General features: G+C 33.9%; 1 protein-coding gene across 2 annotated transcripts in view; it reads left to right on the top strand.

Moving 5' to 3' along the window:
- The window catches only part of LOC102809425 (transmembrane prolyl 4-hydroxylase-like), a 41,752-nt gene extending 27,349 nt beyond the window's left edge, over nt 1-14,403 (top strand). For both annotated transcript variants that reach the window (XM_085503855.1, XM_085503856.1), the window contains exons 4-9: nt 3,482-3,543; nt 4,089-4,123; nt 10,874-11,039; nt 11,912-12,091; nt 13,468-13,558; nt 14,000-14,403. In XM_085503855.1, coding sequence (XP_085359981.1) covers nt 3,482-3,543; nt 4,089-4,123; nt 10,874-11,039; nt 11,912-12,091; nt 13,468-13,558; nt 14,000-14,251 — 786 coding nt within the window. In that variant the 3' untranslated portion in view covers nt 14,252-14,403. The remainder of the gene's footprint in view (nt 1-3,481; nt 3,544-4,088; nt 4,124-10,873; nt 11,040-11,911; nt 12,092-13,467; nt 13,559-13,999) is intronic.
- Nucleotides 14,404-15,051: the final 648 nt, after the last annotated feature.

The raw sequence follows: 15,051 nt of genomic DNA, 5'->3' as shown, positions 1-15,051 counted from the left end.
CTGCATATTACCTGTAGTTTATGCTCTCCATTCCTTACACAAATTTCTACAACTGACTATACATTTTCTTGTATGGTACAGACCTTGTACTGCTTGTACATGTATATATAGTTGTTATATCATATCTATAGTCTATGCTATCCAATACTTGTATTTGCTAGTACATGTACTTATTGTTTATAATTACTAGTTCATGTATATTGCTAAACTTGCTGCAATAATTGTGACTATGATTGTAGTCGTTGCTGCACTAATACTGCACAAACTACACAACTTTCTCTCTTTTGTTTGCACAATGTTATTAATGGAAACATACCACACAACATGTCAACCCACAAGCTCTATTATATTCAATGCAATTATAATACATCGTACTAGACAAAACAGAAATGATATCTCAAATCCCAAAAATGAATACAGCAATTGGTACATTTGCAATATCTCATTTACATGTAGGTCCAAAATTATGGAACAGTTTACCCATTGCATTGAAAATGGATAATTAATCAATTTTCAAAATTAAAATAAAGGAAAAGCTATTATCAGAATATTTGAAGTGATTATTTATATATTTTACATATTATTAGTGTTATTAGAATTTGGAGGTATGTAAATGTGTCGAAATGGACATAGTGCGAGTGGTTAGTGCTAGTAGCACTAATCCGAAAAAGTACTAGATCTAGTGCTAAAATGGCACTAGATCTAGTACTAAAATGGCACTAGATCTAGTGCTAAAACGGCACTAGATCTAGTACTAAAATGTACATAGTGCGAGTGGCATTGATATCGCGTTGTCAACGACGTCGAGACATCCCGTAATTGCCTGAAAATAAATTAATATTTACGTAAAGTTGTTGTATCTTTCATTTATTGGAAATGTGCTACAGTGGGAAAACTGAGTATGTACATGAATGTCATTGTCCACGTGTATCGTAACTAATAGACCTTTGAAACAACGCGATCGGCCGGGAAACTAGCTCCATGGTCAGTGAAACTGCAGGTCGAACTTCGCAATTTTTACAAATTGTGAATAGATACACTGTATGAAATGGTATTGTGTGGAAGTTTGTGTTTTCAACTTCGGCGTATGTAAACTTGTAACTTGTATGTAAATGGTGGAATTCAGCGTTGATTTTTTTTTTTAAATCGCTGACGTGCCGTTTTATTTCTGGTCGGCGCCACACTCAATGAAAATAGATCTTCGTAAATGAAATTATGATGGCATATATGAACTAAATAAAAAATGTGTATACTGCTAGTCTAAGTCCCGGGTCCCTGTAAAGCTCGGCGGATTTTGTGTGTACGGCGACCTGTGAATGGACATGTTGCTCAGTACCGCTGGGAACTAGACAGAAAATGAACCGTTGTCTGGTTGTCATGACATTGACCTTTGCGGACATAATCAACCAATGGTAAAAGTGGATTCACGCAATTCTGTTGTTACATTGTACCATGGCGGTACTAACGGGAAAAAGCCACGACGCTATTGTTTTAGCTTTACCCTGTGATCGTTTGTCAATATTCGTTCACAAACATTGGTCTCGTTAGCTCTTAGCCCCTTTTTACAATGGATTACTCTAATCTCAAGCATTCGGTAATATTCGGAGCATGGAGGTACTAAAGAGTCCACGACGCATCTCAAGTGACCATTTATAAAGCCTGGCTTATTTCCTTTTGTTTCAACTCAAGTTAATCCTGATATGGACATTGTCTAGCTCATCTTTGATGTCGATGATAGTTTGCGATTGCTTACACAAGTAACCAGTTAGCGGAATATGATATACCTCGCCGATTTTTTAACGTGACCATATAATATATGTCTAGACACTTTCTCTGCAATGATATTTGTTAGGAGTCCTTAGGATTTTTTGCTGTCGACTCTCGAAATCTTGTTCTTGTTACAGTTGCTAATAATTAAAACATGTAAAATCTGTGAAGTAACAAGTTCGTCTGTTGAATTTCCGGTTGTGAAATGCGTATTTTAACCCTTCACAGCTTTATTCAAGAGCGTGTTTATTGTGACTAGTGTGAATGGGTAAGCCTCGTTTGGACAAAGAGCTGTTATCACTGTAAACAATGTTAAATTATTCTTCTAATGCTCAGTTCATCTTTTGAAAACAACTATTTTTAGATTTGAAAAAAAAAATCATGCCATTTCCCTATCAAAATCCAAGCCAAAAGATCGTACTACAACATCGGTAAATCTCTCCGCGTTGCGTTCAATAACATTAACATATTTAAATGAGCTATGGTGATTTGAACACGTTGGCATCATTCAGCATTTTGATTGGTTAATTAGCGATTTGACCTCAACTCATGCAAGAGAAACATGGCGGATACCATACAGCATCGAGCGTTTATATGCGATCGGAATAATTTGCTTACGATGAAACTAAGTTGAATTTTATTTGAATTTCATAACAATTCAACGAATTTATTTTTTGTGCGTTATTATAATCACTACTGAGTAATAATCAACAATTGTCAAACGCAGCATGATCGAATTACGCAACTGATCGTTTGCTACTACGCAATGCAGTTGTGTTTGTTTTTATATGAAACTTCGTTTAAAATATTCTTTCGTTACCAATAAAATAAAAACAAATGTATTTGAAAAATGACACTGGGCGACACTGTAATGACATTTCAGGCAGTCTACTTTTTAATTCAGCAAGAATTATTAATTATTGTTAATTCTGAAATAGTTTCTTTCGTCTTGGGTGGCCCAACTAACGGCGTTGAAAGTCTGCGTAGTTGGATACTTCAATGAAAATAAGTCCCCCCAAAATATTTGATGATTATTTTTTGAAATTTTGAACCCCAAATAAGCGCCCACCAGCCGTGAAATCCCCAGGACGATTTTTCTGATGAGCGAATTTACAGCAGAATCCGGTATTATATAAAGAAAGTATTATTATGGATATCTCACAGATATTGCCAATGTTTTATACTGTTTGTAGTTTGCATATGAAGTGGTTGTTGATGCCCCTCCTATTATACGACGTCGTTGACAATGCGATAACAATGCCACTCGCACTGTGCACATTTTAGCACTAGATCTAGTGCCATTTTTGCGCTAGATCTAGTGCCATTTTTACCACTAGATCTAGTACTTTTTCGGATTAGTGCTACTAGCACTAACCACTCGCACTACGCCCATCTCAACACATTTACATACATGGAATTTGACATGTATTTTTTCTTCTTTTCTTTGTTTTACTATTTCAGTGTCTTTTGTCACTATAATATTTAATTTTATAAAAACCTGTACAAAAGAACAGTGTTTGTAAATATTTATATGTGTAACAATTTTGGGAAATTAAATACATAATTACTATTATTATTATTATTGCTGTCCCAGTGGTAAATAGGAAGCAAGTTTTTCAAAAGAAATGTTTTCAAGTATAGATGCATTGGCATTTTCTTAATAGGTCATAAGAGTATTATTGATCACACAGTTCATTCACCTTTGATTTTCTAGATGAGAATAACGTTAGAAGATGGATATGATGTGTACTTTGACGATGATGATCTGAGACAAATGTAAGACAATAGATCATTTTCAGTATTGTTATAATTATTTATTCTTAAATTAGTGAAGCATGCCACACAGAAAAAGTGTGCAAAATGTTTACCCAGGACTAGTTGAATTGTTATTGAGAAAATGTAAAGAATAACTACCTCAATATTTTAACTTATTTTCCCTTGTTTTTGCCTTCAATAATAATTCTTTAAAACAGCTTCATGTAAGCATTTATGAAAAGGATTTGTTTACTTGAATGAACTCTAATGTACAATATGTGCATATTTTGCAGTAAAGTTATATGGAGTTGACTCCTACAAGAATCAATGGAAATCCAAATTAGCTTGTTGATATTCGCCATTAACCTAGTTGGCTCAATGCAAGGTCAAATAAACTGGTCAAGATTTTATAGCAATCTAGGTGGCACAATGAGGTTACATCTCAGTAACTAGTGATACCAATTACAATTATGTCTGCTGATCTATATTTAAATAATAACAGCATTTAACTCCAAGTCAGAGCAACATTGTCTGTGATTTAATGTTTTAATTTACTATGCCTTCAGGTATGAAGAACTGAAGTTGGATCAAAACAAGGATGGTAGGTGCAGCAACTGAATTAGGGTAAATCAAGAGTAATGGGAGAATGGAGTAAGAAACTATTTTTAGTGCATTTTGGGGGTTAATTTACTTCCTATTCACAATTTATTAGCCATTTTGTTTCAAATATTACCGTAACTTTATATTGTGTTAACAATCCATTTATCTTAGCAATTAACCCATAAAAATATGATACATAATCATAATTACCTTTTAATTTATTTGTTTTTAGTTGGTTGTTGGTTGCATGTGACCAATTTTGTTTTTCAGCTTGTTGTTTGCAGCTATTTCCGCAATAATTTTAGTCAGATTCTGGTATTTGCTATGTGTATCATATCAAGCATTTCTTAGTGATTAAACAAAGTTGAAGTAGTTGATTCATCCTAGTCAGTATTCAATGAGAGGAGTAATGATGATTTTCTCTTACTCACTACTTACTCGATTTATCCTGCAACTTAAATTTCAGGAAAGACTAAAATATGTTCTGCTATCCGGTTTTAAATTGTATAGTTTGCAAAATCTTTTTGAACACTGCTGACAAGATATCATGAAGGTCATTTAAATAAGTTTGAAACTAAATGCCAATTGCTCAAGAATATGTATTAAAATACCCAGATCAAAACAATTAAAATGTCAAATGGCGATACAATACAATGCAATACAAGTTAATGAGAAAAAAACACAGTGGCTAGGAGTGTAAAAATTAATTCAAAGACAAATAATTAAAATGCGATATTTTGGGATCTTATGCATGTTCGAAATGGTGGTAGTCACCATCCAGGTACAGGAGTGCTTCATGCTGCACTTCTGGACCTGGTTCCGTACATGGCTCTGTGCATGCCTAAATTCTTAAGTCCCATACTGTTGTCAAGCCAGGGTGGGTAGAATCTGTATCATTATGAAAGCATGCATGGAATTCGTGCCAAGCTGTCTGGGGTTCATACAGTTGGTTAAACACATTGCTACATCCTTGGCCCTATAAGCATAGCAGATATAACACCAACAAACAACACACTGCATTTTGGGAACATAAACTCACCACCAGAACTGAAGCCGATGCTCCCTAGTGGGATGTTACCAAAGGATCCAATGAAAGCAATGGCAATACAGGCAGAGGTATTATCTCTACTGTATAGCCAAGGGGTGGTATTCCCCTGCCCAGTAACTGATTCAGGTTTCCATGTGAACCTGTTTCTAGGAACAAAAGATTCAGGCAAGCTAATACCAGTAGTAGATTTGTCACCCTTTAATCTCTCAGTTGACATCGTTCACGATAGTTATTGCTCCTGCCATCAGGCACCATATGTCACATGCAATTTTATGACAGCCCCAGACACTAACCGACACATACCAATGTACCTAGAAAGCTAATTTTTTTCTTTGTTGAGGTTTTTAGTAGAAAAGAAATGACTCAAATATTCATCACACTTCCCAACCACAACTTTGTTACAATAATTACTATTTCAAAAGATTCACCATTCCATCTTACAGAGTGGAAAGTTTCCAATAAGCTGGAAATTAACTCTTGTGGTCTCTCTATATAAATCCAATGACGATTGCTTTGCCCAGTTGTCTCTCTAAACTATTTACAAGTATTTGAAACAACAGACTATAAACAAATTACATTGAAAATAACAATTTAATGTCCAAAGCCCCTTTGAGTTTAGAAAAAATCTACAAGTGATTCAACTTTCCTTTTAAAATCTGCAGTGGATTAAAGTTCATATGGAAAAAAGAAAATAGTGGTAAAGGTAAAAGATTATACACCTGTTTTGTGGACAAGCGTTTGACTGTATATGGAGAGATGCTTTATTTCTTGAATTACAAAACTTCGACATCAATGAACATTTTTTTATGAAGACATTAAATCTATGTATAATACTGATCAAATATACAAAGTAAAAGTTACCAATCTACAAGCATTTTTAAACATGGGTGCAACATATCACCAACACTTTTCAATTTTCATGAATGACCTGGAAATATTTAGTCACAAAGTAGACAAACCAATCAGGATGGGTAATAAACAATTAAACTGTATTTAATATGCGGATGATTTAGCTTTTCATGTCTGAAACCACAGATAGTCTACAATGCTGTGTGAATAAATTAAATGAATACTAGTACTGTAAAAAATTGCATCTTGAAGTAAATGTCATTAGCTTTTCATGTCTGAAACCACAGATAGTCTACAATGCTGTGTGAATAAATTAAATGAATACTAGTACTGTAAAAAATTGCATCTTGAAGTAAATGTCATTAGCTTTTCATGTCTGAAACCACAGATAGTCTACAATGCTGTGTGAATAAATTAAATGAATACTAGTACTGTAAAAAATTGCATCTTGAAGTAAATGTCATTAGCTTTTCATGTCTGAAACAACAGATAGTCTACAATGCTGTGTGAATAAATTAAATGAATACTAGTACTGTAAAAAATTGCATCTTGAAGTAAATGTCAACAATACTAAGGTTATGATATTCAATACTAGTAGCAATCTAATTTAAAATACAAAATTCACTATAAATAACCATGAAATAACATCTGTAAGGGAATTTTGCTACTTGGGAACATTGTTCACCTCAAATGATAAATTTAAATTGAATCTTGTCAATCCTTAAAAATAAAACAATGAAGCGTTATTTACCATACGATACAGTATACTTAATCATAAAATGATTTCATCAAGTCTCAGTCTGAAGTTATTTGACCAACTCATATCTCCAATATTATTAATAATAACTTTATTACACTACTAAAAACCTTCAGAGGGTTTTTGTATGGTAAGGAACATAAATACATACAATACATAAGAGATAAAAATAAAATGTTAGTAAAATAAAAGAAAAAAATAAATTAATTACTTTCTGTGGTTTTAAAAATTGTGCTCTTTAAGTATTTTGCTAAAGCTATATTATTCTCCATAATCTTTTTAAATATGGAATTCACATCCATTGTGTAAATATTTATTGCACACTCATCAGTTTTTTTCTTTGTTCTATATAGCCAGTACAAAATAGCAGGAAATGTTTTTCATCTCCTAATGCTTTAGTGTTACATTTATTACAGTGTCTATTTTCTAATTCTATTTTAGGCTTTGTTCTTCTACCTAATTCTATTTCTAAGTTGTGGTCACTCAGACAGAATTTTGAAAGCATTTTCCTGAGGCTGAAATTTGAAATGTTTTGCAAATAATTTTCCATATTATAGCTTACTTTGAATAGTTTGTATGTTCTCAGTTTTGTTCCCCTATTTTCATTGGTTTCACTGAAATTTAGTTCTTCTCTCCATCTTTGAATATAAATCTCAGATAGTCTGAGTTTTACTTTTTTTAGTATTTGATTCCAATTTTCCATATTGTGATCATTTTTTATTTTAATTAGATCATGTCCCAGTGTAGCATTAATAGTCCTTACCCAGTTTGAATTAATTTTTATCATTTCATCCAGGGCTAATTTTAAAATGTGATTATCTGGCAGACTATATAGTCTATGGCAGTATATAATTTGAGCAAAATTAATTTTTAATTTTACTGGTAACCTACCAAGTTCTGCTTTCAAACCACTAATTGGCGTCATTTTACTCACTCCTAGGATAAACCTGTAAAAATGACTGCAAACTTGCTCTAAACTGTTACTGTCAGTTGTGATTTCATTGGCCCAGATTTCTGCACCATACATGAGTATAGGTGAAATTAATTGGTCGAAAATTTTCAAACTAAGTGCTGGTGAGATTATTTTGTGGTTTAAGACTGTTTGTCTGATGCTGAAAAGAGCCTTCATTGATTTATTTTTTAACATAGATAAGTTTGTTTTAAATTTCCCATTTGGAGTAAATATTGCCCCTAAATAGCAAAACTCGCTAACAGCTGTTATGTCTTGGTTGTTGATTTTAAAATTCATGTTTTTAATCAGTCTGTTGCTGTAATTAAATACCATGACTTTAGTTTTCTTTACGTTTACTTCTAAATTCCAATTTATACAATAGTCATTTAATTTGTTCAGACAGCTTTGTAGGCCGTCTTCCGTTTCTGAAATAAGTGCAAGGTCATCTGCATATTGGATGCAATTTATAGGTTTCTCGCCCATTAGAACTGGTTTATCAATTTGATCCCCAAATAATTCTGGCAGATCGTTGTATTGAGCCAAAATTTAGGCCGATGTATTGGCTAATGACAACATTTATTTAAAAACAAACATGTAACCAAGTCAATTGATTTATTTTGGGTGTTAATAGTCTGACACCTACACTTGGTTAATAGTCTGACACCTACACTTGGCATAAGGGCGAGATTGGCAGATTTCCAATTAAAATTATAACTGATATTGGTATAAATTATAAATACTAAATAATGGTGCGTACTTGAGGAAGAAGTATCTCTGAACTCAAACTGTATAAAACATGTTCACAAAATCTTGGGTCATTCTATTATCTGACATAAATAAAGTAAACAATTGCCATAACACAAATAGCGTTACTAAACTCTCAAAAGTAGTACCGGTAATGAATATATTCAGTCATGGAAAGAATGTCTTAATAACAGTCCTGATGATGAAAACAATGGTAATAATTTATGGACAATTATATATTATTTAAAACTGTCTGAAATGCGTTATTTTAATTTGTAAAAAATTATTATTATTATTACAGTTAGGCATTACTGAGATTGTTTGTACTAGTCAATGAGGGCAAGTCACAGTTAGATTGAGACAACCCAAAACATGTTGACATATATTTGAGAGATGGACACCATTGGGAGTGTAAGTCTGTCCCTTGGTCCAGCGCTGCAATAGAATTGTGGTGTTATGCTGGTATGTTTTCTCAGCCAGTCGGAATTCCCTTCAAATAACCCCTACCAACAGTGTCCAGTTTTATTTAGCAAACTATCAAATTCAAGTTTGTTACTTTGGAATTGACTTCTAACAAGGTTGCTTGCAGTATGTTGGCTAGTATTTTTGCAAATTTGGCTTAGATATATTGCTGTACTATATTTTAGAAACTTTTATACAATTTAAGTTATACTATAAGGGACATTGAAATAAACACAGTACATGTAGTATTAATTGAGGAACATTTATACTGTAATGATGACCTTATTTTCCATGTAAAATACTGCTTAGATATATTATTATATTTATTTACTCACTTTTGGCATGCAAAGAAAAGATCTATCCGTCTATGTGCTATTTAATCTAGATTCTCAATGGGCAAAGTTGTTTTAGTTATGCTATTTTTCTTTCAGCTGCAGTGCAGATCTTGTTAATACTTTAATAATAATTATAAATAAACAAATAACTATAGCATTGTATTTTTATATTTTAATATTCTATGTGTTTATAGTAACATGGGATGTGTATACTGGCTCTCAAGCTACAGTTATATTACTTCCAGCCTAGCTTTCATGTGCTACTGTAAGCCTTTTATTAGTCCCCGTTCGGACGAAGTCCGAAAACGGGGACTTATAATTCGGTCTCCGTCCGTCCGTGTGTCCGTGTGTCTGTGCGTCTGTGCGTCCGTGTGTCCGTCCGGAGTCATATCTCAGAATCCCTTGGATCGATTCTGTTCATTCTTTGCATGTCCCTAGTACTTTATGTGGGACATATGCACATGCAGTGGTTTAGCGATTCGATTCAAAATGGCCGACTGGCAGCCATCTTGTTTTTTGAAAATGTTGTATTTTGGACATGCTTTGTCAGTTTTCATTCAAACTTGGTACATAGATTATACATGTTAGGATACATGTCCATGATGATTTATTTCACAATTGGATCAAAGATGGCCGACTGGCAGCCATCTTGTTTTTTGAAAATGTCGTATTTTGGACATGCTTTGTCAGTTTTCATTCAAATTTAGTACATAGATCATACATGTTAGGATACATGTCCCCGACCGTCCGTGAGTTTCTGAGTCTGTCCGACCGTCCGTGTGTCCGTGGGTCAGTCTGTCCAACGTCATATTTCAGAATCCTGTGGACTGATTCCGTTCATTCTTTGCATGTGCCTAGTACCTTATGTGGGACATATGCACATGCAGTGGTTTAGCGATTCGATTCAAAATGGCCGACTGGCAGCCATCTTGTTTTTTGAAAATGTTGTATTTTGGACATGCTTTGTCAGTTGTCATTCAAACTTGGTACATAGATTATACATGTTAGGTAGGATACATGTCCATGACGATTTATTTCGCAATTCGTCCAAAGATGGTCGACTGGCAGGAATCTTGTTTTTGTTTTTTTATGCGGTATCTTGGACGTGCTCTGTCAGTTTTCATTCAAATTTGGCACATACATGTACTTTATACATGTTAGGATGCATGTCCATGACAATTTGTTTCAAAATCTGGTCAAGAATGGCAGATTGACAGCCATCTGACTTTTTGGCCTTACTACTATATTTCCACAATTTATGTACCATTTTCATTCATATTTGGCACATACATCATACATATCAGTATGTTTCATAATCAGATCAAAGATGGCCGAATAATGGCTGTTTTTATTTTGGCCATATTACTACTACATGGAACACGTGTTTTGATGTAAATAAACAATCTGTTGTATACGGCACTTGGAACTCGAGTTTCAAGGACACACTCGCGACAACCCCTCCGCTTTAATATGACGAGCACAAAGAGAACTTAACGGGGACTGTGTCATTTTCAATGACTTGTTGTTCTGTATTTTGTGTATGTTCATCTTTATTTTTTGGCTAAATAAATAATAATATTAATTGAGTTGTTTTATTCATACAGACTACATTACAGTAAATGAGATGCGTACCGTGACCCCAGCAGCCTTTTCAGAGTTTGTGGATAAGTGGACAGATGCACGACCCCACCTGAAGTCCAGACTAAGTGAACAGGCATGGATATTCCCTGATACTGTTAATGATGAAGTGGTGGATAATTTAAAAGAAAGGTAACTGGAGTGCTGGAAAGACAAGAAATGCATAGTTCCTGCATTTTGCAATCTCAACACATTGAAAAAAAAATTGCATATACATGTACCATATGGTGAATTGCAAACTAAGTACAGTGGTTCAACTCTTCTTTCAAAATCCAACAATAAGACATACAGTCAGTATTTCTAAGCATATAATGCCTGACCATATGCTTTCATTGAAATTAAACTATTATCATGTTTAATCCACATAACAATTGAAGGATTATATGATTATAAAGGATTTCTGTTGATATAATCTGTAATCGCCTAGGATTGACAACTTAATATTAGTTATAATTGTGTTGGGTAAAGATTTAACTATTTCCATCTTCTATGTACCATATTTGGTCTATAAGTAGTGCATGTCAATTTCAGAGGTATTTCTATGGTCAATGAATTTTGGTTTATATGCGCTTATGTTTGAGATGCAAGAGGCTTATATACAAATGGATGGTGACTTTGAAAAAATATACACAATTTAAACACATCGATGAGCGTTATGAAAAGTCAATGTCATTTTTTAGTGTAGATCGCCTTCACATCAAAACTCTGTTCATGCTAGCAATTAGGAAAGTGCATTGTATTTGTGGAAAAACAATATTTATCAAAACAAATCTTGTTTTTTAATCTGAACAAATAGTGATTTTTAGTGCTTTTCCAGAGAATGTGCAACTCATGAAATCACTGTGAACTACTGGATATCATGACATGTTGGTTGAGCACAACCAAATGAAGTATCATGAATTTAAAGCCTTAGTATGTAGATTTATAATGCTCTGATTCATTATAATTGTATTATTACATTAATTCATGCTTCTAATGTACATTAAATATTTTCATATATGTAGAATGTTAACTGTGTTGCAGTTGCCTAGGCCATTAATTGACAAGTATGATGCAATACAAGTTGTGAAGTATGGCATTAGGGGTCATTATAATGCACATATTGACTCTGGTGTGGATACTGGAGAAGATAATTCACTTACATGTTGTCATCTGAAGTTAGCAAGAAATTGCAGAATATGCAGGTAATAAACTTCCATAAAATGTTTATTTGAACTCAGCATAAAATTAAACGATGAGAATATTTTGCCAGTCAACCTTGTAGAATTCCTTCATAACATACTGTTACAGCTAATAGATAATGTTCATATTGCTGTGATTTTGTTTATCAAATGGAAACAAGTGTATATGTAACAATATAATTGTATAATGCCCCCGTCACACCATAACGTTTTGGTCAGCGTTCTCTGAACGTTACAATCGTCCAATTTCCAAGCGTTCTAAAATGAGGTAGACACATCCAGCGTTCGATTAACGAGTGCCCCTAACGCATGACTAGCGTGTTTCTAACACACAATGAGCGTGTAATGAGCAACCAAGTAAGATACCCCTGGAAATCATTGACGTGTGCTAACGTGTCACTAGCGCGCGATGAACGACTTTTAAACGTTAAGTGAGTGTGTTGAGCGTGTATCTAACGTTAGGTCGTTAATTTGACATTAGTCGCACGCTTTATGTGCACAGGGGTACGTTCAGCGGTCGTTGACAGGTCGCTAGTGAGTTGTTTACTGCAAAGCGAGCGATTAGTAACAACTAAGTAACGCTAGAGCAACGACTGACTAACGATTGTCGAACGCGTCGAACGTTAGCAAAACGATCGAAGAAAGTTATTTAACGTTTAACAGCGTTTAAAAATAAACGTTGAAGAACGCTGGTCTCAAATGAGAACTTTTGTGCATGTTCAAAACTTTTTTTTTGGATCAGCGTTCTCCGCCGTTTCCCGACGATCAGCAACGATTACCGACGTTCACTAGCGTTCTCACGGTGCTCTTCTGGCGCTGTCCCAGCGACTCTGGGCGACTACCAACGTTTCCTCAAATTCCAGAGAACGCTAGCCAGAACGTCATGGTGTGACTGCACCTTTAGGTCTACAAAAGTTCATAGAACCCTTAAAAAATTGGCCGTCACAGCTTCTAAAACGAGTTGCTGTGTGTTGTGACATAAGCTCAATATGGAACATGTCTTAAAAGTTTGAGAGTCATTTTGCTGTTCATTATATCCCATTATAGAGTATGTATTACTCTATTACGGTCTATTGACCCTGATTCTGTTAGCAATTTTATGAGGTCAAATGATGCACATTGTGTCATGGCCTGTAGTAAGGCAGAGATGAAATGAACCAAAGTTTGCAGAAACAAAACGATAAACTTCACTTTATTTAAAATATTACTTCACCAACCAACAGATACAATGTGTATGTGTGAACTTGAAGAGCGGTAAATATGCTAATAAGACCAATATACTACACATTGTCAGATGATTAATATTATGAAGAGTATTAATTTAACAGTATTAACATTAATAGGGTTTAATTACTGACTTGTATTGTCATTATTTACAGATATGTTACATTTATGGTTTACCTCAATGATGTAGAAAAAGGAGGAGAAACTGCCTTTCCTGTTGCAAATAATAGCACATATGATGTAGAGGTATGTAAAATAATGACAGTATAATGTCAAATAGTCAGTCATATGTAAAAAATGCACATACATGTAGCATAGAGATAGTGATTTGACACAATGCTGAGGATGTCTAGTGATGTAGAGGTATACAAATATTGCTGATAATGAGATATATATATATAAATATTGCTAGTAATTAAATGATGTTGAGGTTTATAAATATAGATGATAATGACGTCGTATAGGATGGTTCCAGTACATGTATATACATATTGCTAATAATGACATAATCTAGACATGTACATACATATACATATTGATATTATATTGAGGTAGTTTAAATAGTTTAAATTTGCTAATAATCATAAATATATTATGTAGATTGGCACTGTGTATCATTGGCAATGATTATATTTGTTTTGTATGTTATACATATATTTCAAAACTTCTTTTTGATTTCTCACACAGGCTCTAAGACATGGAAAGAAATTAAATCTGAATAAATACTGTAATAAGTCCAACTTGATGATAAAACCAAAGAAGGGTAAAGCAGTGATTTGGTATAATCATTTTATAAATGAGCAAACAGGATGGTTTGGGCATACTGATCAGTTGACATGGCATGGAGGATGTCCTGTTGTAAAAGGCACTAAATGGATATTGAATAGATGGATAAATGCAACACCAGACAGAAAGTTAGATTTGAAACCAGAATATTAAATGCACAATGCATAAATACAGATAAAATATTTATGAATTTATTATTTCTGAGTAAATATAATAAACTGTGCATAGCTAATTATCAAAGGCAAATTGGGAACAAATGCAGTTTTTCAATCTAAAATGCAGAAAATAAAGAGAATTTGACAGCATCCTTTGGTTTGTGTGGTTGTAATGGAGTTCTTGTGGAAACAATATGCGATCTGCATGCTCATTTGAATATATTACAGAGGGATGATAACTTATATTCTGATTTGTACGTTCATCAAGTCATACCGGTAACCTAAGAAATTCAACACTCATCATTGTGAAATTGGGTGTGTGTGTGACTTCAATTTAACTTTTCAATGACTTGTGACGAGAGGCCCTACATTGACCCTCACTATTTTTAGTCCCCGTTCAGACGAAGTCCAAAAACGGGGACTATTAATTAGGGTTCTGTCCATCCATTTTATTTAATATCTAAAAATCACAGTCTGTAACGTTTCTCTTACTGAGCTGAACAGGGTGATTTCAATAAAACGTTGTATGGTGATCATGCATATTGGGTTATTGGTGTCACAAAATGATGGGTATTGGCTATTGAAGAGATCAGGAAATATTCGAAAACAACCAACTAAATGACCTCATTCTTGGAAGAGAAGAAGTTGACTACTACGCAAAAGTGTTTGATTCCGGTGCCAAACAGTGGTATACAAGTCGGCGTTGCCAATATTATCATCCATCAGTAGTATGTGTTAACTTACTGAGACCACATATTAATACATTAGGTGATCTGCATTTAGGGCCAGTTATCCTTA

This window comes from Saccoglossus kowalevskii, chromosome 9 (genome assembly GCF_978046115.1).
Source record: "Saccoglossus kowalevskii chromosome 9, keSacKowa6.1, whole genome shotgun sequence".
Lineage (NCBI taxonomy): Eukaryota > Metazoa > Hemichordata > Enteropneusta > Harrimaniidae > Saccoglossus > Saccoglossus kowalevskii.
This window is presented reverse-complemented; position numbering and strand designations above follow the sequence as displayed.